This window comes from Eublepharis macularius, chromosome 2 (assembly GCF_028583425.1).
Source record: "Eublepharis macularius isolate TG4126 chromosome 2, MPM_Emac_v1.0, whole genome shotgun sequence".
NCBI classification, from domain to species: Eukaryota; Metazoa; Chordata; class Lepidosauria; order Squamata; family Eublepharidae; genus Eublepharis; species Eublepharis macularius.
This window is the reverse complement of record NC_072791.1, coordinates 170,030,782-170,053,271: the sequence shown is the minus strand read 5'-3', so window position 1 is coordinate 170,053,271 and position 22,490 is coordinate 170,030,782. Positions and strand designations below refer to the sequence as shown.

Sequence of the window (22,490 nt, the reverse complement as noted above, 5' to 3'; positions counted from 1 at the left end):
TGTTTAATGCCTGTTCTGCCTGTTACGGCTTTCACCCCATCCATGATTTTTACCCACTCCTGCCTTACCTGTACGCTTGGCTCTCCATTACAGCTGCAAGACCAGGAAGCCTACATTTCCCCTCAAAACTTGAGGGACGCTGACAAGTGTCCAACCTGAGTCAGGCGTCACTTGTAGCTTGGCTCTACTTACAACAAAGTGTGGTGCTAGCAGAGGGGTGTAATGTTTATGCTAAAATAACCCTTCTGGTTATTTTTTTTAAGCTAAAAATAACCCTTCTGGTTATTTTTACAGCCACATACAAAGATGACGACTTTGCTGGAATTATTGCCGAGGGCGGTCTGAATCCTAGGGTACCGAGTCCTACGCCACGACTCTAAACCGCGCACCACATTGCCTCCCTGTATGTCTGTGTGGGAGAACCTGGAGTCACGTAAGCCAGCATTCCTCTTCCCACACCCCTTTTCCTTTCGCTGAGGGAGAAGGGCGAGATACGGAAGAGCCGCTTCCTCCAGGCCGGCCGGACGTCGAAGCAAAAACAGCCGTTTCCTCCCAGCCTCTAGAGGCCGCTGCAAGGGAGCCGTCGCTCGCTAGCGGAGGAGATGAAGAGGCGAACGAGAGCTGGAAGTTGTACTGGAAAGACCGCTTCCGTTTCCGCTCGGTCTGCCTCCGGCCCTGCAGTCTTGCTTCTTTTGCGCACGTGTGATTGTCTGGTTGTGTTGGGTTCTTGCTAGGAAAAGGGAGATGGCGGCGAGCGGCGGGAATCTTCCGATGCGGTTGCTGCGCAAGAAGATCCACAAGCGCAACCTCAAGCTACGTAGGCGCAATTTGGCTCTGCAAGCAGCGGCCGGTGTAGAGGCCGCCGAGGAAACCGGTACGGTGGCGGGGAGGGGTTCCCGGGCTGGGCTGGCAGCCGGTGTAGTGAAGCGGATGCTGGGGCTCGAGGCTCCCTCAGTCGCGGTCCGCGTTGCTGTTGGAAAGTGGGCAACAGCAGAAAATGCCCTTGAGTATGTACCGATGTCAGCCTTGAGCTGTAAAAGCTCTTCGCCAACATAACACAGATTCAAGGAAGGGGCATCCCGGTCAGAAGATGTACTGCCGCTCCATACGGTCGGCAGAACGTGCAGTGTTGTTAGAACAGATCGGAATTAAAACCCCACACTTTGTGTGCGGAGATAACAGCCGGCAATGAGCTGCAGCCCCCTGGAAACATTCCTGGTGGTAGATGCCTATTCCTCTTCGTACTTTTAAAGGATTCTTTCAGCCTTGACTTGTCACGGTCGTTCATTCCTTTTCTAATTCCTCGTCCTTGTTCTGTGGTACATGGTATACCTTATGGAAGAAAGGAAGAAAATGCCAATACGAAGCCAAAATTCTGTGGCAAAGAAATAGCTTTGGAAGTGGTTCCTTTTTGCTTGTATTCTATTTTCACTTATAGAAGAGCAGGCACACATTATGAAAACTATGACATTTGAAAGTAGATGCGTTAAGTTGTAGAAACTTGGGGGAGGATTAAGAAAACTCTTAAGAGGTTAGAGTGGGGTGAGCTAAATGTACTGAACGAGCGATTATTGAAAGGTGGCTTGGCATTGATGAAAAGGAGGCAGTGGGACTGAGCCTGAGTAAGTAGAAAGGGGTTGTTCCCAGGAGGCAGTGCTTTGTTGATCCCAAAGGTATGTCACACTGGCAGTCGCTTTAGACACAATAAAGGTTCCATGAAAAGGCAGTGTAAGAGAATACAGGTGCTATGTTATATGTATTGAACAGTGTTCCGTTTGTATATTCAGCTTGAAGGTGATCTTGTATGCTTGGCTGGCACACCTTGTGCCTTAGGAGTGAGTGTGTAGTGGTTAGAGTGCTGGACTTGGATCTGGGAGACCCAGGTTCAGATCCTTGCTCTGCCATGGAAACCTTCTTGGACACCTTGGGCCAGTCATATTCTCTCAGCCTACCCTACTTAACGGTTGTTGTGAGGATAAAATGGAGTAGAGGAGAATGATGTAAGCTGCTTTGGGTCCCCATTGGGGAGAAATATGGGGTATAAATTAAATAAGTAACTAAATAGTGCATATATAGTTTAATGTGGGTAGCTATGTTGGTCTGTAGTAGAAGAACAGGATTTGGATCCAGTAGCACTTTAAATACAAACTAGATTTCCAGCTCTTACTTGGAAACAGGGTGGATAAAAATCAATGATTTTTTTAAAAAAATCAAAAAATTCGGATTTTTTTGATTTAAATCGGATTTTTTTAAATAAAATGCTTTTTGAGGAAAATATATTACCATCCAAAGGTTATTCCATCATGAAATAAAGATTAGTTTTTAATTATGTAGAATAAGGCTGTATATGTTTAATTTTTTTGGTAAATAAATTCCATTAATCCATTCACAATGGCATGCTCTTCCAGAGGTTTTTGTAAGATTATTGGGCAGTTTCTCTGCCTACAAGATATTATCACAGATGCTTGGTTTTGCAGTTCTCAAAACTGAATTTGTGTCAGCTCAGCAGAGATCACATGCTTCTTCACAGCAAAAATGTTATAACATGCACAGAGTTGAGAAAAAGACCTTAATCCTATTCTTCTACAAACCTATGAAGACAGAATCAACCCCTCCAGTGCTAAGTTTCAAGAAGTTCAGTGAATAGAAACAATCTTTTTCTGATTGTTTGGAGTGGAATAGATCTGCACAAGAAGAAACTAAGTGTGAGGAGGGAGGGGCAAGCAGTACAAAATGAAAGTGAAACTTTTTGAGCACAATACTGCACAAGTCTTTGGATCTTTTGTGTGTATGACCTGAGGTTTATCACATTCTTTCCTTGGAGGAAAAAACCTATAATAGCAGCAGGCCGTAAAAGAGACCCAGTTTGAGAATGCTTTAATGAAGTTCCTTTACCTATCGGTAAGGCAGGCATCTACTTGCATATTAAAGTTATACCAGCAAGAATTAGTCTTTATGTAGAAAACTATGATTTAAATCAAGCCTTAATGACTAGTGATTTAAATCGTGATTTAAATCAGTTTGATTTAAATCAAATCCACCCTGCTTGGAAATCTAGTTGGTCTTTAAGGTGCTACTGAAACCAAATCTTGCTCTAGTGCATAAATGGAAAAGTGTGTATGTGATCTCACCCTTCAAGTCTGTGATTTTTCTTCTTCATGTATTTATTATTCCCTCATTCCAGAGCCAGCAGTGAAAGCATGTAAAATGAAGGATGTAGAGCAGGCTGATGTAATACTCAATGCTGAAGAAACTGAAGACACAAAACCTTCTGGATTGAAGAAGAAGAAAAAGAAAAGGAAAATTGTGAATGATACAGAAAATGGTAATGTGCATTTTGCCAGGATTTGAATGGGTAACTTATTGCCTTGATCTAATTTGTTTAACGTCTCATGATCCTGCTTTTGCAGTGATATTGCTTGAAGAGATTATGGTATCTCTGGTAGGATGCTTGAGTTTGATCAACATCTGGATGTGTAATAAAACAACCCTGCAGTACTATAGAATATCCTGATCTGGATGTTCCAGGCTAGCCCACTATCATCAGTTCTTGGAAGCTAAGCAGGGTCAGTCCTGGTTAGTACTTGGATGGGAGACCACCACGGAAATCCAAGGTTGCTATGCAGAGACACCTTTGTTTGTCTCTTGCCTTTAAAAAAATTGTCATAAGTTGGCTGTGACTTGATGGCACCCACAATAGTATAAATAGAATAGATGAACATTTGATCCAATTTCAGCAAAACAATGTGTAGTCTATAACTGAAAGTCCTGCCATCATCCCAGGCCTCGGTTATGACTATTTTTTCCTTAGTTCCCTTACAGTTAGCTATGCAGAACTGGCTTGTTCCTCCCACTGCTTGGATGCAGAAGCTTTTGGTTACATGGGACTTTAGTTATCTACAGGTTTAAAATATTTACAGATTGGGAACCTGGTTTAAGATAGTGTTTCATTTGCATCTAGCAACAATGATGGCTAATATGCTTGCAGGTGGTTAATATGCTGATGATCTAGTGGTATGAATGGCTTTCATTGTGTATTGTATATGTAGAATCTAAAAAAGCAAAAATGGAGGAGGATGCCAAAGTAGAAGATGGGGCCTTCAGTGGTGAGCCCAAAGAAGAAAATATGGAAAGTCCAGATGAGAAGGAAGTGGCTGAGGATACTGATGGACCTGCCCTACCTCTCGGGCTAACAGGCAAACTTTTTCATATAACTTATTTTTTCCTCTTGGAACAGTTTTTTTTTTTAAAGCATGCATCTGAGTAAATACCACTGAACTTGGTGGGGATTTCATTCCAAGTAAACATGTACATGATTGAGCTGTAAGACTCACATTTCAAATTTTTAACTTGGCTTACCTTGGAGATCAACTACCTTTTGTTTATTTTGAAATTAGAAATATGTACAGGATGGTTTATAGCACAGTTTTTAACAATGATTTGATTTCTGTGATTTAGTGATCAGCGGTAGGTGCAGGATCTGTAATCCTCTGTTTTTATAGAGAATACATTTGGGGTCTAGAAAATGAAGTGGTGGACCACATAATGGAATTACGGTCAACGCATTTTTAAAGCTGGTTGAATGGCCCCTCCTGGCCACTTAGGATACATTTATCTATGACTAGGTACCATTTACCTATGAGAATGTTCAAAAAACCCGATTGGTCCAATAAGTAGAGGTATTTAAATGGTGAGCATTTGCGAGAGTGCAGATAAGTGAAAACCTTTTTAAAATGTGACATCAGCCATATGTAATGTATGTTTGCAAGTAGGAGCTTTTAAGTGTTGCTGTATGAGGCAACTGTATTTTTAAAATATATATTAATGTCTTTAGATTGGATCCTAAGCCTTGCTTTCTTTCCTGTTGCTGAGGCAGTCTTCCATAGCACATTCCTCTGACATTAGGAGCTTCTGTTCATGTAAGATCAGGTTTTTTTCAGTGAGCCAAAAAGCACCTCAGGCAAAGCCGTGCACAGTGGAGGACCACCTCCATCGTGGACAAAGGGGATTAAAAACAGCAGGAATGCAGGCTCAGGATCCAAGCCCTTGTTTAGTGGCCACATGGTGTCTCAGAGAGAGAGATGGGAAACCGAACAATGGTAAAAATGTATTGGATAAAACTCTTGTTCATATCTGATCTTAACTTTGATAATTTGTGGCACACATTGGTTGAGGTGGCTCTTCCTTTATGTGGCTGGACTAGGGAGACTTGTTCTTAAGGGATCAGAATGTCTCAATTCAAACATTTAAATTCCATTCTAATAAAGTCAAATCAGTTGAGCTATGTAGCCCCTGAATTTGTTAGATCTCTTTGGAAGGAAGCCCACTGTGATGGTTTCTCTCTTCAGGGGCTTTTGAGGACACATCATTTGCTTCTCTTGCTGGGCTTGTCAGTGAGAACACTTTGAAAGGAATAGCAGACATGGCCTTCACACACATGACAGAAATTCAACATAAAAGTATAAAACCGCTTTTGGAAGGCAGGTAAGAAATTATTTGTTTAACTTTATTTTTATCCCACCTTTCTTCCCAATGGGGACCCCCCCCCCCAAAGTGGCTTACATCATTCTCCCTTCTTCCATTTATCCTCACATCAACCCTGTAAGGTAGGTTAGGCAGAGAGTGTGCGACTCCCAAGGTCACCCAGTGAGCTTCCGTTACAGAGCAGGGAATTGAACCTGGATTGCCTAGATCCTAGCCTGACCCTCCCAACTACTACACCGCTGACCTTTCAAACAATCTGTGTCGTTTAAGCTCCTATTTTTCCTAGGACAAACTTGCTGTATGCATTTATGGTCATTATACTACATAATGGGTATCTTTTTAAAAAACATTTTGTTGCATAACATAACTAGATTGTTCTAATTCTTTTAGTATTTGTGTACACATGCATTTTTTCATTAAAATAAGGCAAAACGTATTTTCTGTGATCCCATCCTAAATGTATTTGCCACAGTCCAGCACTAGAATTAGTTAAGTCCACTGAAACTGGTGTAATAGAGTGCTATGCATACTGACTGGGAGTAAGTCCCAATGAATTCAGTGGTTCTTAGTTCTAAGTAAAAGCACATAAAATAATCTTAACTTGTGCCTTTTTAGGGGAGGCGGAATCTCATTTCTGTAACAGGGGGAAGTGTTCGTTTTATTTCCCACTAGTTGCACTATTTACAGTGAAATCCTAAGAAGATTTACTCAAGTCTAAGCCCATAGAAGTCAATGGGCTTAGACTGGAGTAACTCTTCTTAGGATTGCACTGTTAATGTATCAAGCCTATTCACAGTATTTAATATATTCTGAAGCATGAAAGAGAGGCAGCATCAAATAGGTAGTCCTGTCACATCTAGCCTATTAATGGACTTTTCTGTAACCTGGGAGTTCCTTCCTGGAGCCAGTCAGAATTGAGGGTGCAGTTTCAAAGGTTCTCTATCCACCTCCAGTTGACAGCCAGCCTCCTCTTGGCTGCCAGCTGTCGTTGCTGAGTCCCTCAGAGGGAGGAGCTCAGATACCTGCTACGCATCTCCTGCTAGGGGAGAATTTTGAGTGCTATGGGACACTTTTGGTTACTAAGTGGGATCAGTATATTCACAAAGCTGTTCTTTCTTCCTTGTAAACTGTTCCAGCTACCCTCTTCCACTCTAATTCCATTTTCCAATTACAGAGATATTCTGGCAGCTGCCAAAACTGGCAGTGGAAAAACCCTTGCATTTCTTATTCCAGCAATAGAGCTCATCTACAAGTTAAAATTCATGCCCAGAAATGGTAAGGGTTTCTTGACTTTTTGCTTGAAAGTTTGAAAAGAGGACAAAGTAATTGCTTGGTTTTGCTTTTAACGTGTATCTTTCTTCCCCTCGCCCCTCTCAGGAACGGGAGTCCTCATCCTTTCACCTACCCGTGAGCTTGCCATGCAGACCTATGGTGTTCTCAAAGAACTGATGACTTACCACGTTCATACCTATGGCTTGGTAATGGGAGGCAGTAACAGGTCAGCCGAAGCACAGAAACTTGCAAATGGTATAAACATCATTGTGGCAACTCCGGGCAGACTTCTGGACCACATGCAGGTAGGAGGAATAATACTGAGTGAAACATGTAACTTTATTTTGGGTGTTTTAGTAACTAGCAGCACTTTTCTGTGTTCCATGTCTTGCAGAATACTCCCGGGTTTATGTATAAGAACTTGCAGTGTCTGGTAATCGATGAAGCTGATAGAATTTTAGAGGTTGGGTTTGAGGAAGAAATGAAACAGATCATAAAACTTCTGCCAAGTAAGTAATCCTTTTATATTTTTATTTGATCGTACTTGAAGTGAAGATGGGAGCCAGCAGGCCCAGGGCTTTTCAGCCCTTTTAACTCTTACTCACAGTTTTCTTTAGGCGTCGTTTATGTGAAGCGCTGGATAGAACATACGTGGGTATACATTCTCAAAATGAACTGTTTTATATACAAAAAAAGACTTTACTTTGAGATGGATATGTACAGTACATGTGATTTTTTAAAAGTCCTGCCAGGATACACTGTAATCTGAAATTATTTGGCTGTTAATTACAAAAATGGAGTGTTGGACTTTTTATTTGTTTTATTTGCTTGTTTAAATATTTATATACCACTGTTGTCTCTGAAGAGACCCAAAAATATACTGAGGTACTGCACAGCTGGCAAGCTCAGCAGCCCCCCTTCCCTGCTGTAGAGCCTCCATCCATGCCTAGTCCTGCAGGCATATCATACTTCTAAAAACAGTAGTTTGTGATCTCTTGGTTTGATCCAGTGACTCAATTCCGTTAATGGTGGCATGCTCCCTTCTGTCAGTGTAAGTGCCTGTTGAGCCGGTGGAAGGTTCTTTGTTCTGGAGAAATGAACTGCTGCTTGCAGAACAAATTGTACGGTCCTGCCCCAGTTCTTGCAGTTCTCAGGTGTTCCAAAAGAATGTGTTAGCTTTTTCATACTTGTAAGCTGACACCCGTTCAGTTGAGGTTGCTTATGACTTCTTCTTCTCTCAGAACGAAGGCAGACTATGCTGTTCTCTGCTACGCAAACTCGGAAGGTTGAAGACCTGGCAAAAATTTCTCTTAAGAAGGAGCCATTGTATGTTGGAGTTGATGATAATAAAGAGATGGCCACTGTAGATGGTCTTGAGCAGGTAAATGTTGAGCAGAATGGCATCCATGTCTTGGATCTTTAGGTTCCATTTCCCTCCTCCCTCTTTTCTCACCTTTACAAGTATGCATTTTTCATTATGCTCATCTTTTTGTGACGCTGCCATTACCTTTTTGGTTTGAAGTTGTTTTCAATATTCATGAATCTTTCCCCAAAAATAACTGTAGTGGTGACTCTGACCTGATTCCACATGAAAATGTGTTGGCTAGGTCATGGCTAAAAATTGCTTTACTGTGGCAAAGGCTTAAAGTTTCTGTGTAGATGCATGAGTTGTTTAGTACCTTCTTTCACCTCCCCACACGGACTGTTCCTATGCTGGATGCAAGAACTTTTTCATGTCAAAATTACAGATTTCCATTTTAATTTAAACCACGCAAATGCTTTAAATAATCCTAGTTTGTAATGTACTGCATAGTGTACAAAATTTTAGGGACTTTGGAATAACTTAAACTGCAAATTCCAGCATTCACTAAATTCTCGTTTGACATGCCCTGAATGGAGCTGTAATGTAATGTCTTATCTGTAGGCATTTGTCTCCACTTTAAAAAAATATATTGATACCATTTTTCTTTAAATGACTTGATTAATTCAGAACCGTTTTAAAGCTCCGAATCGAATTTGTGCTATAGCCTGTATAGCCCAGGTGAGCCTGATCTCGTCAAATCCCAGAAGCTAAGCAGGGTTGGCCTTGGTTAGTAATTGGATGGGAAACTGCCATCGGAGACAAGGATTGTAGAGAAAGACAATGGAAAACCACCTCTGTTCATCTCTTGCCATGAAAAAGCTTCCAGGGGTTGCCATAAATCAACTGTGACTTGAGGGTACTCTCCACCACCAATCAAAATTGTACAGTGTTCCAAATGAAAAAGAAACTTTCATCAGCCAGTTCTTTTTCTAAATTTACTTAAGTGGTTTAGTTGACATCTAGAAATAAAAATACACAGATTTATGTAAATAACTCTTTTTAACAATGCTTAGGGTTACGTAGTGTGTCCTTCAGAAAAGAGGTTTCTCCTGCTGTTCACATTTCTCAAGAGGAATCGGAAGAAGAAGCTGATGGTTTTCTTTTCTTCATGTATGTCTGTGAAGTACCACTATGAACTTCTCAACTACATCGATCTGCCAGTCCTGGCCATCCATGTAAGTGTGTGGTTTGTGATAGCCTGCTTGAACATTGGCAAATCCAGATCCAGTTAGTTTAGCTGTGACTGTTAGCCCATTCTTGATTCAGTGAGTTTGCATATGTAGGTTCATCACCTAATGGTTGCAACATTGGTTGCATTTTGCGTAAGAACAAACATAACAGGCTTTCTGTATCACAAGACGTCACTGTTTTCAGAAAAGGCCGTTCATGTGTTTACATGACAGTCACTCGAGTAGTCGACTGAATACACATGTGAATTGGCTCAAATTAATTGCCAGGAAATGTTTGATCTTGGTCAAGAAATGCATATCATAAGCTGGGACACATTTAGGTTTTCATTGATTCCTGATTGGCAAGAAATGCACTGTGCCTAGGTCCTTCACCCATCCTAAAAATCCTAAAAAAAAAAATCTGAAGCAAGTCAATTAATTGTTTTAGTAATTATTTGAAAGTGCCTATTTATATGTTTAACATGATATTAGGTAGTAACTTGCATATTTTACTGTCGTGTGTTGCCATGATTTAGCATAGGCAGTACACTTAGGCTGTCATTCTTCAGAGTTCAGTATTTATGAGTGCAGGAATGGATGGATGTGTGTAGTACATGCCCTGGTATACTGTTGACTCATACTTTTCTTGCCATATTGAACCTGTGATTATGAGGGCAAGAACATTCATGTGGCCGTTGTACAGGTACATGTGAATCTCTGAATAATTCAAATGTAAACCTATTCTGAGGAGAAATCATTCTGTAGTCTTGTTTTTCTATCTGATGTCAAGCTTACCATTCACAGTGTGCCTCATCACTGTGTCGTAGTCCATTTAACCAGTCCATTTAGTAATTATATTTGGGTTAGCCAAATATCCAGACTTAGTTGAGGGCTAATGTCCAGCTTCTGGAATCCCAAAGCCAGTGTTAAACCCATGTGCAGAGCCCCTCTTGTTACCAAATCGTGTACGGTAGAATGACGCTCAGGAGACCAAATTTTGAAAATACAGCTGGGTCTCGAGTTGACTTTGAGGCTTGAATTATGCATACTACTTTGAAGTATATTGCAAATTGCAGGTGTCCCTTTATGGAGGTGCTGGGGGTGCATAACAAGAATGTCAGCATCTCAGCAAGATTTCAGCTGTGGAGTCATAAATTAACCTTTAAATGCCATCAGGGAAACCTTTCCCTTAAATCTTTCTTTAAAATGCTTATCTGAAGAACAGGATTCTGTCAGCAAGGTTGTTGTTAAAATGATGTTTGCTGTCAGTTAACCATTTTAACAGGATCCGGGTTGGCGCACTAAAGTTGTTTTTCCAATTTTCATGATAAACAAAAGATGGAGTATTTTTGCTTTTGCATGTATGAAACATGAAAAGCGCTATTGCTCAAAATTTGTAAGCAGACTAAAAGGAGGGGGAAACACTTCACATATTGCAAATATGGGACTTTTATTTATATTGTCTCCTGGGATTTGAACTCTCAGTAAAAGCCCGTATCCTGAATACTGTTTTGTGCACATAGCTTTACAAATACAAACCTTAGGACTGGTTCTACCAGTATCCTGGCCTTGAATCTCCTGGAACACATTATTGTAACAGTGTTTTATGGTAGCCACTTTTGGCAGGCATATTTGTAGAAACATCTGGAAAAAGGGTATTTGTAGGGTGTTAGGGTTTTGTTCTACATCTGGCAGTTTTCAGTGTTAATTGTCACAGGTGGTGTGAATAGATGCACAAGGATGAATTCCCTATGGATCCTTTGTCTGCCAGTCACTTTATGAGGAGAAGAAAATGCAAAATTAGGGCGTGATTATCGTGTGTAAGCAAACATGACAATATTGCCGGGTCATCTTTTAATTCAAATAAAATGGCCATATATAACAGAATTTGTGAGTCATGATCTGCTACCACTTGTGTTTCCTCACAAAATGTGTTGGCTTCTGGCTTCCTACTTCTAGTCTGCTAACTTGTGAAGATTACATTTGAACGTTTCTGTAGTTCCTGGAAAAAAATGAGCCAGAAAATTTCTGATCGAACTCTTGATTTAGCCATGAACCTCACCAAGAGTAATCCTAAACTGCTCTAGTCAAGTCTATTTGGGAGCTTAAACCTAGAAAGGCATTTGGAAATAATGTAGTGTATAGCCAGGTAGCATAGTAGAGATATTGGTCTCACTTGCTTTCACATACATACATCAGTTTTGTTTTGATACTGTCCTGTAAGCCATAAGCTGTGCAGATAGTTAAAATTGCACGTTATTTTGGACATTTTTGTTAGTTGTCTATTGTGTGGAAGAGGAAGTAGCTCACTGGCTGAGCGCATTTTATGCATAACAGGCCCCAGATTCAGTCCCTGGCTTCTCCAGTTGAAGGATCTTGGGTAGCAGATTCTAGGAAAGACCATTCTTTGCCCTGAAGCCCCAGAGAGTTTTTGTCAGTCAGAGCAGACAGTACTTACCTAGGTGGATTATAATGTACAACTTTGTTAGAAAGGCTGCCTCATATGATCACATATGAGGCTCCTTTAGCTTTGGAATTCGATGAACAGAATCCAGTTGTTATAACTGACCTAATCTTGAATATTTGTTTTTTCCCAGGGCAAGCAGAAACAAACCAAACGCACAACCACTTTTTTCCAGTTCTGCAATGCAGACTCTGGGATCCTGTTGTGTACAGACGTAGCTGCTCGTGGGCTGGATATACCTGAGGTTGACTGGATAGTTCAGTATGACCCACCGGATGACCCAAAGGTAGTGTTTCTAGAATACTGTGACTGTCTGTCATGGTTTTAAAGGTTTAGTTGCTGCCAAACATGATTTCACCATTAGTGTTTGATTTGTGTCCCGTCTTTTGTTCAGATAGTTCAAAGTGTTGTCCATGAGCCTTCCAGACACTGACAAGTCCCACATCTGTTTCTTTTCAGCAGAGCTCCTGCATTATGTGCATTCAGACTACACATGTATTATTTGGAGAATTTTTTATCTTCAAGTCCACAGGTTTTTATTTTCATTTATACACACAGACACTAGCACCTTTTTTTTTTTTAGAAAAACAAACACAGAGTGGGGATTTGAACTTGGATGTCCCAGATCCCAGTCTGGCAGTCTAATCGCTAAACCACACTGGCTCTCTCATATGGATCTGCATGCTTGCAGAATGGCTGCTAATAGCATAGCACCATCAGGACAAATGGAGCATGGCTGTCTTTGAAGCTACCTGACACTTGGAACTTGCATTACAGCTGGTTACCACCCACACACCATCCCATTTCAAGTACATGGCATTACATCTCTATGATGGGCTCTGTGGTGGCCGGAAGGTTTTCAGAGTGCTATGTAAGCTATAGGGAATAGAACAGTCCTTGGGTTTTGGAAGCCTTTGTGCTGCTCAGGTTTGTTTTTTCTTAACATTTTGGGTTGCCAAAGGTTAAATTCATTTTTTTCATGCAACAATTCAATTTGGGGACTAGGAGGCTTTAAATGAGTTTTTATGCATGTACATTTGTGATATATACATATTTCTTTGCTGTGCTAGCATTTTCTCTTTAAAAATAGCAGCTTTCATAGATATGTTAATTGCTCCAATTGTTTATTTTTCAAAGGAATACATTCATCGTGTTGGTAGAACTGCCCGTGGAATCAATGGGAGAGGACACGCTCTGCTTATTTTACGGCCTGAAGAACTGGGTTTTCTGCGTTACCTGAAGCAAGCTAGGGTATGCTGATGTGGAGTGCTCCAGCTAAGTTGCCAGTAGCTGTAATGATTAATCAGCTGTTTCAGTGTTCCACTTCTCTACTTGCCCTGAGAATATTTAATGAAACCAACTTAGTAGAAATGCAAAGCAGCTGGCATAAATGAAACTGTATAATTGGAATATACTTTCAACCACTTGAACGCAAGGCCTCAAGAAATGTAGTGAATGAACGCAACCTGCGCTGGTAGAAAACTTGGTGTTAATTTTGATATGCAAGTTTGAGATCCCCCATATTTATGACAGTTCTAGAACTATTCACTTCTTGCTCCCACAGTATAGGCAATATCCATAAACTATTTCTTTGTGTGTCTGTAGTTGGTAGGAAATAAAAATGGTAATAGCGAAGTGGAGATCTTTAGCTGTTCTTCTGCACATATTGAGAGGGGGGGGGTTATACAAACCATTTCCTGTCCTAACATGACTCCTGGGTCAATTGTTTATGAGAATGGTGCAAAGATGGAAAGTTCCATGACGCATTTGGAGAGAAATCCATCAAAGTAATTGTCCCATGGCAGGCTTAAAATGCAAAACGTTCTTCCATTTATGACGGTGCTTCAAAAAGCAATTGCAAAACAGTAGCCATGTTGTGTGTCAGTTTTTGCCATGCCAATCTCCCCAATGGGGGCTCAAAGCAGCTTCTCCGCCATTTTATCCTCACAACAACCCTGTGAGGGAGTGTGACTGACCCAAGGCCATGCTGTGAGCTTCGGTGGCAGTGTGGGAATCGAGGGTCTCCCGGGTCCTAGTCTGACATGCTAACCGCACCACCCTGGCTGGTAACTGTATGAAACATGGAATTCATTTAGAAGCTTTTGCTTCAGAGAAGACATGAGGCTGGGCATAGGTGTGATACTGCTCATAACTGCTTTTTTGTTTCTTTCCAACAGTACCCAAATCTCATTTAGACAAAAGACAATTACATTTTCCCAACTTTTCCTCACATTAATAATTTCCTGTAAGTAGAAAACTAGCCACTGCATGAGGAAGCTAGTTTAGAATCTCTCTCTCCCAGCAAATTAAAACAAAAAAATCAGCCTATCAGGAAGTTTTTTAGATGGGGATATTTAAAATGTGAAACAGCCCCCACCCCCCTTGCACTTGCAGCCCATTCTGCTTCATGTGTAGAGAAGACCGTAGATGGCTTTAGAGGGAAATTAGGTAAATTCATGGAGGGGAGGTTCATCAACAGCTGTTAGCCATGATGGCTAAACAAATGATCACTTTCAGAATCAGACTAGCTCTGAAAACGAGTTGATAAGGAAGCAGTGGACAGGCCCTGCTTGTGGACTTCCTGGAGGCATCTGCTGGACCGCTGTGGGAAATGGCATGTTGGGTTATGGAGGTGATTGGTCTGATGCAGTGTGTTCTGGAATTATTTTAAACAATTACTGCCTGCATATAAAGTAATACTTTCTTTCTCTTTTAAAATCAATTCTTTTAGGTACCATTAAATGAATTTGAATTTTCTTGGTCCAAAATTTCGGACATCCAGTTTCAGGTAAGAGTAGATTTCTTGCTGCTGCCATTCTTAACTGATTTTTATATGATGGTCACAACCACTTATAATCCCCTAAGACCTGGTCTCGAAGGTTTCACCATCTTCCAAAAGAGCTTTTCAGGATGCCCCCATCAGAACGAGAGTAGAAAAGCCTTCAAGACAAAATAGGAGCAGCAATGTGCTACTGTGCATCTAATCTGTGGTCTCCTACCCTATGCCCTCCACCTCAGCTTGGCTTCAGCTCCAGTGGCTTGGAAGACCTTTTTTGAAAGAAAGAGACAGAAATTATCCTTGTAAAGGAGCTTTCATATAAAGAAGTATATGAAAACTCGGCATAGAATGTCAGATCGGTGTATATCCTTCCATCCACTCCTGCCTTCTCATTAGCATCGCATAACTGCTGCCCCTATTATGTACATTCATTTTTTTTTGCATATTTTAATATAATTTCAGTGTTGGTAGAGGTGACTTCAAGTTGCCACTCTTAAGTGACTTCAAGTTGATACTCTTAAGTGATTGTAGCACCCTCTGTTCTTTATGCTGAAGCTAAACTGAGTGCTTAGCACTGTGTCTCACATGCAGCATAATTCCTTCAGTTTTACACCCAACGTGGGAGAGTCAAAGGAAGTTTACATGATCAGAACTGCCTGCAAAATGTTCAGGTCTGAGGGACAAGGAGAGGTTGGATTTGAAAAGAGATCATTTGCAGCCTATCTAGTGAATTCTCTAGAGAACTGGGAGGTAGTCATGTGCTATGTCTCAACAGAGTTTTTTTATGGCATCAGTAAGATATTTTTGCTGTCCAAAGCTAGGGGAGATGGTAGTTTTGTACATTATTGCACTAATGAAAAAGTGCCCAATAATCCATTCTTGTGTTCTTTGAACCTTTTAAAAATAAGAATAAATACATACCTTATCAAAAATATATTTTTGATATATATTAAGCGGCCATGCATTTACAGCTGAATTGCTTGATTCTTGCAAATGAATCGGTGTCAGTTAAAGTGTCCTGCCATGTCATAGCTGACTCATGGTGGCCCCACATCCTGGGGTTTTCAAGGCAAGAGTAGAGCAGAGGTGGTTTGCTGTTTCCTGTCTCTGCTTAGCAACCCTGGTCTTTCTTGGCGGTCTCCCAAGAACTGACCATGGCCAACCCTGCGTAACTTCTGAGCGTTACGATTTTAGGCTAGTTTAGACTATTTAGGCTGCTTAATGTAAGTTGCCTAAAGAAAAGATTTTGTTTATTCATTGAGTATCTTTCAGCGTGTCTCATGATTTTTTACTTTGCAGCTGGAGAAACTGATAGAGAAAAACTACTTTCTTCACAAGTCTGCTCAAGAAGCATACAAAGCCTATATCAGAGCATATGATTCCCACTCACTGAAGCAGATCTATAATGTCAATAACTTGGATTTGAACAAGGCTGCCCTATCTTTTGGCTTCAAAGTCCCACCATTTGTAGATCTCAGTATCCTTATATTGCATAGTATTAACAGCTGTCCTCTTGTGCTTGTTAATTGGTAAACTATGTGGGGGGACGGGTAGGGGCGAAGAAATACCATCTTCAAAACTCTCTGTGTACTTAAATGGAATGGTTATACTGGCCTTTTGAAGCAGCATCAGTTATGAATCAGACATACTAATGGATATACTGTGGTACCTAAATTTAACACTATAGGAAAACTAATTGATCAGAACAGTGATGACCACTAGGTAAATATCTATAGAAGTTTCTTCCATCCTTGCCAAAGTTACAGGTTTGTTCGGAGAAGTGTTTTGCATGTTGTAATTTTTTTTAGTAAGCCAGCAAACATTTACGAATCTGCATTCCTTGACACACAATTTTCAGATGTCAACAGTAGCCATGGGAGAAGACTGCAAAAAAGAGGTGGTGGTGGAGGGTTCGGCTATCAGAAGTCCAAAAATGTTCAGAAATGCAGAATCTTTAAGCAGATTAACAAGAAAAAAACAGACAGCAGACAATTCAGTCGCTGATGTGCAAACCCAGTCTTCTTCAATACGGCTTTTAGAAGAGAAACAACTTCATGAAAAATATTTAATTCAGTACAGAATTAAGTTGTGCTATCCTTCCTAAAGAGGAGGGGGGAGCATAATCTTTGTATTCGAATTGTGGTTTCACCTAAGAACTCTTAAGTAAGTGAGCTAAGATTTTTGCAGCACCTTTGGAAATTTGAGCATACTCAGTTGTATAACCATTGTACAAGATGCTGTAATTCTTTTTTAATAGAAGCTCTTGTACAAGACTCTTCTTTATGTTTTCTTTTATATTCTTGTCCTATTGCGTGTGTCTCAGAGCTTTTTTTTTTTTTTACTTTTTGAAGAATACAGGGTGTTTGAAGTAGAGAGGATCTTTGTCTAAGGTAATACCTGGAAGACTTTAAAGGATTTGAAAGGTATTGTCTTTTATGTGAAATGAGCTAAGCGGTTCAAACTCAAAATCAAAAGATCATGTTATGCTATGATAGGAGCGAGTTCCTTTACAGCAGTCATCCTCCAACATGGTGCCTGCAAATGCCACGGTACCTGCTGATGTGTTTCCTTGTGTTCATTTCTTCTCTGAAGCAAAGAACAAATCCTGGCTTCTCTCCATTTCACTTGATTCAGAAGTGCTTTGGAATAGTCCTGGGATCGCCTTTGCAAATATGTCCATCATAGGGGATGCTTGGATTGGAACCTCCTAATGTTCTGTGGAAATTTCCAAAATTCTGTGATTGGTCCCACCACTCTGGCAACTATTTTGTTGTGAATGTCGCTGCTTGTTTTCAAAATTCCCATAGTGCCCACAGGTTCAACAGAGCTTTGGAGCTGTGGCTGGTGCACTACTTCTTAATTTCCTCTGTCCTCCTCTGAGGAGCTTCAGAATCTACTGTAATTGCAGTCACTGTAGGTATGGATCGTTTGCAGCCTACATGAATTTTACTTTTGCCATTGCAGTAGCCAACCCCAAAAGCATTGGCACCAGGTGGTTGTGCTGTAGAATTTCTGCTAATGAGATACACTAATGCAAATACATGGGAACAAGCAAGGTGAGCTTGTCCCGATTGCATATTCTGTTCTCTTAATTGGCATATCATTTTGCACAAGGTCAGATAAGGGAAGGAGAAAAGGGCATGTGTCCATACAATTCTATTAGGAGGAAGGCAATTGTTTCTTTGAAGTAAATAATGCATATATAGCCAAAGGCTTGTAATTCGTAAACACTGAAGCAATTTATACATGTGCTTGCTGGATTGTTCTGTTTCAGGTTGGAGAAACAATCACAGATGTGGCTACTTTACATTTGGAACTAACCAATGCAGAGTATCTGGTAGAAAATGGAAAGCTGGGTAGAGGGCAAGTGTGAAAAATGTATTGCAGATCCTAAGGATAGGAAGAATGCTATAAATGTTACAGGCCAAGATCCAAAGAACTGCTTGGGCTCTCACAGGGCATTATGGTTAATCCAGTATGCATAACTTGGGTACATACAGACAGGAGCTTCCCTAGCAAAATGAGTATTTTTCTACCTCTTGTTTTTGCTGCAACCTACCAGGTCCTCTGACAAGCTGTTCCTGAGAGGGTGGAAACTCCACAGATCTAAGAGGATGTAGTATGAGGCAGCTGCAGTAGGAAGGAGTTGATGACAAAAATGCCCCCTTATGAGGCTGTGTGTGGAACCAATTATTTCCCCTCCTCTTATAGAACTAGTCTTAGTTTTCTTTGAATACTGCCTCCTGACACTTAGTATTAGGATAACCTTTTTATTTCAAATTAATAAGCAGATAACCATTGTTAGTCATGAATTAAAATGAGAGTAATACACGCTGAGGAGGTTGTATTGCAAGCAGAATTTCGAACTGTTCATATGGAGGCCTGAGGTGCTTTTAAGTCAAGGGAAATTAACAAGAAAAAGCAAGAGTGAATTGTGAAGTGAAAGTACAGTTTTCAAAGGACAAGATCATAGCATGAATTAGTGACTTAATGAAACAATAGAAACAAAAGCTCCTTGTATCAGTCAGTCTCTTAACCTAATATCCCTCACATGGTTGTGGTTATGAGGAAAAAATGGAGGAGGAATTATTTTGAAAGATACAATTATTTTGAATGGTCTCCTACTGGGGGGAAAAGCAAGGTATAAATTTCTTAAAAAAAATTTTTTTTTGCAGGTCTGAGAAACCAAGGATAGACTAGTGTGCTGGTGAGCTCTAAACTGTCACCTGGTAGGAGGTTTCATTTTTCAGTCCAGAAGTACAAAATATAATTCCTTATGTTGATTTCAAATGGCAGAGGAGGAAAGTAGCACAAATACCTTTTTCAAAAGAAATCCGACCCAGATGCAAATACGGGTTTGCCATCAAGTATAGTGGGTTTTTTTTAGCAGAACAGACATAGGTGAGGCCAATACTGGTGTCTTTATGACCTGGGATTGTGTATGATCAACTATTAAAAAATAAAACGTTGGTCTTAAGAGAAATTATGTTCATTGCACAGAATTCAGTTCTTCTAAATCATTAGCTCTAAGCAGCTGGAACTGGATGGAGATTTTTTGTTTGTAATTTTTGTAATTATACGTAGGTTGTTGAACTAGTGCAAGCTTGTAAATTACCTATGGTGAATGGAAATATTCTTCAGTTAAGGAAAGCTTACATACATGCAAATGTGTGCAACAACAAGGGTCTTAATAAATAAAAATGGCACGCTAGCAAGTTGGTTATCCCTATTTCAAAGCAGAAGTTGTGTAAATAACTTGCAGTATGGTATAGTCATAGTTGGGCCTCCCAGATACTAGGCCAAGTTTGAATTCCCATTCTGCTATGGAAGCTTGCTGGGTGATCTGAGGCCAGCCATACCTACTTAGCCTAAGCTACCTCACAGGGTTGTGATAAGTGGAGGAGAGGACAACAAAGTAAGCTGCGTTGGGCCCTCACAGAGGAGAAAGTCAGGGTATACCTGAAAGAAATCCATGGTGTGTTCCTTCCTGATTATAAAACAGACTCTGAAGGATTAGTGACACAAAGATTGCTGCTGCTTTGTGGAGCTGCAAAAGACAGTGCAATCTTATGCACAGTCAAGGACTGCACTGTTAACCTTTTAGTCAGGACATAAAAAACTTCGAAATTAGTTCCACGAGCACAAGGAGGGTTTAGATATTTCCACCCCACCCTTGAAAAGTATGTCTTCTAGGTTTCATCCCAAAGTGAACCTGAAACAGGAGTTGGCAAAGCAGTTTCTTTTGTCCTAGGCCTCAGTGTCTGAACAAATTACTTTGGGAGTCCAGCTATTATATACAGTAGCTTACAACTGGTATTGTGGCTTAGTCTTCCTGGCTCCTGTATTACAGGAAGCTGTAAAAATGAACTGGAAACCTAAGGTTTCCTGAGCACTTTTCCTGTGATCAATCTTTCAGATATTTAATAGACCTCAGCCATCAGACACTCCAGGCTTGTCTCATAAAGATGACTGATGGTTTAGGAACTAATACTGTATTTCTTGAGAAATTGCCTCCCACTCAGAGAACCTTGACGAGGAAATTGAACTTTGTAAACCGGTTAAAGAGAGGTGATCAAAATGATCGTGTGGGGAGATGTTAAAAAACAATCCTGATATAGACCCATAAAAGAGAACAGAGTTGCTCTGCTGCCACTCCTAACAGTTACGATGAATAAAGTGGGTGCGATCCAGTCATGTCTTTGAAGAACGTTACATTATGGCAGTAATGCAAGCTGTGTCATTCTGCTTTGTGCAAGATGAAGTAAAACAGCAAAATGCTCCTAAAAGCATTCATGATAAGGTGGTATAGCAGATAGGAAGCAGGGAAATGACTGACCGCGCAATTAAGAGGATAGATAGGCCTTCCTCTGCATTTTCATCGTAAGAACTGGGAAGATGGAGAGGGTGTGGACACCAGTTAGGATTAGCCTCGTTTCCGCACAGTAGGAATGGTGGTTTCCCAATTGACCAGAGCTCACAAAGCAGTGTCTTCATGGTGAAGGTCACACAAACCAGCTGGAACAATTTGCAAAATATGTGTAATGCTTAGCACTCTTCCACTGTCCTCTTGCTGAAAATCTAAGTTTGTTTTTGGCACAACCTGTTACTGAGAATTGTGGGAGGTGGCACTATTTTCACTATGTAATCTGTCACTTTTGCAGTACTTGCATCTTTTTTATATACTTGGATCTTATTAAAGATTAATCCTTTCTCACCTGTTGTTCCACCCATCTATTTCTTTATTAGGAACTTTTCTCTCTCTTCCTTCTAGATTTGCCCCAGGGGACTGCCATCCTTTAGCATAGATATCTTTTAATGTCTTCTAGTAGATGCTGCTTCACAATTCTAGAACTTAGCTACCTGATGATCTAGTTTCAAGATTTTCTAAGAGTGCTTCCTTTCTACCCCCCCCCCCCCCACACAACTCGGAAAATTACATCTTCCATTTTATATCTGCACAGAAAAGGCTTTCAGAAGCAAATCAGCAAGAGATGTTTATCAGGACACTTTCAATGTAATTTGTTGCACTAATTTTCACCATAGCACCAAACATCCATTCTGGAATCTCTCCTGTCCAATTGGTGGAACTGGGTATTATTTTCGGTGCACAATTTTTTTGTGTGTATATGTCATAGGTGCCACTTTCTTGGCTAGAGCTCTAGAACTTTCCAGAATTGCTTCTGTCATAGCACAGAACCCACGAGTGGAAGACTACAAATAATAATGTAGATTGCTTTGAACATCTTTAAAGCGCTGACCTGGAAATTTTTAAGTGATGGGTGGGAGGTACTGAATCTTCCCCTCCATTCCCTTGCCCCATACCCCTTCTTCTAGAACTTGCTTTTCAAAATCCAACCACAGAGGGGAAAAAAGAGATACTCTCATCCCATCTGCTGCTGCTTTGGAAGTCATTCTACCCTCACCTGTTGCATTACCCCTGTTCGGCATTGCATCACTGCCATAATGTATGCCTCAGTCCTTGTTTATTGTATATGCTGTTGTGACCATAAAATGTATTTTAAGTTGGACACTGTATTAATTCAAATCATGCAACATTTAAATTTGTCCAATAGATTCCCCATGCTTGGTGCAGAATTCTCAGACTGTATTGCACTGCTGGTTTAGATCCCAATATGGTGGCGATTGTGTTTGTAAAATTTGCTATCCTGAGAAGCAAACAAAGCTCTATATTCATTTTGATGGAAATTACATGAGTTTTTTTTTAAAAGGTACCTGGGGGAAATTTCAAGGAACTCTGTATCCGGCTTCTATGACAGTATTAACAACTTACTTAATTGTATTACAGTTGCAGCTTTAAATTGCTCTGTCCATGCAAGTTCCATTAAAATGAACATGCACCAAGAGAGAGCTTCAGCTATGGCTTCATTCTTTCAGTACAAGTGAAAGCTGTCACTATTTTGCATTGGGCTAAGTGACACAATTACCATCAGCAGGCCTTGAGGAATTCTTTCCTTCATTGCAGAACAGCAAAATAAATGCAAATAAATGGGAAAACTTGACACTTTCCATACTATGTGCTTGAGTTCATAGGCCAGCACAGATGTTACCACTTTGTAAATGGTTCTTTGTGTTTGTCAAATGAGTCAACAAGATTCCTCCTGGATTCAATGACAATCAAACGGAATTTGTTCTCATTCCTTAGCCCTCGTAGCCAGATGCTGGGAGCCTCATGTTTACAGCTAAATGGAAAACACTTGTAATCCTTAAACACGGCTACTGTTTCAATAGTCCCTGGTTCCATACAAACCTGAAACAGGCACAGCAGTTTGGTATGTGGGTGCATTAAGCAACATCACTACATAAGAAATGAGTAACACTGTAAAAATGATGGAGAAACAAGAACCAGAAGGAACAAGTTAAAGATTCTGAGAATGAATTCAAAAGAGCAGATAATTGAGAGAGCAAGATCTGAAGAGATAAGAAAGCTTTTCCAGTTAC

At 40.4% G+C, this 22,490-nt stretch overlaps 1 protein-coding gene across 1 annotated transcript; it reads left to right on the top strand.

Moving 5' to 3' along the window:
• The first annotated feature begins 663 nt into the window (after window positions 1-663).
• On the top strand, window positions 664-21,905 carry DDX18 (DEAD-box helicase 18). The gene is made up of 14 exons (XM_054971622.1): window positions 664-874; window positions 3,185-3,325; window positions 4,050-4,196; window positions 5,349-5,484; window positions 6,659-6,759; window positions 6,862-7,061; window positions 7,151-7,265; window positions 7,998-8,137; window positions 9,133-9,294; window positions 11,886-12,038; window positions 12,890-13,003; window positions 14,484-14,540; window positions 15,831-16,008; window positions 16,390-21,905. Exons 1-14 carry the CDS (start codon window positions 745-747, stop codon window positions 16,533-16,535), a joined length of 1,920 nt encoding a protein of 639 aa, XP_054827597.1. The 5' UTR covers window positions 664-744; the 3' UTR covers window positions 16,536-21,905.
• Window positions 21,906-22,490: the final 585 nt, after the last annotated feature.

What these genes read in the sequence shown, in the direction of transcription:
- DDX18 (XM_054971622.1), top strand. Translation starts at nt 745, where the DNA reads ATGGCGGCGAGCGGCGGGAATCTTCCGATGCGGTTGCTGCGCAAGAAG. An exon ending in CTGTAGATGGTCTTGAGCAG is followed by an intron (nt 8,138 to 9,132) that starts GTAAATGTTGAG and finishes AACAATGCTTAG; the next exon opens with GGTTACGTAGTGTGTCCTTC. An exon ending in GTTACCTGAAGCAAGCTAGG is followed by an intron (nt 13,004 to 14,483) that starts GTATGCTGATGT and finishes CAATTCTTTTAG; the next exon opens with GTACCATTAAATGAATTTGA.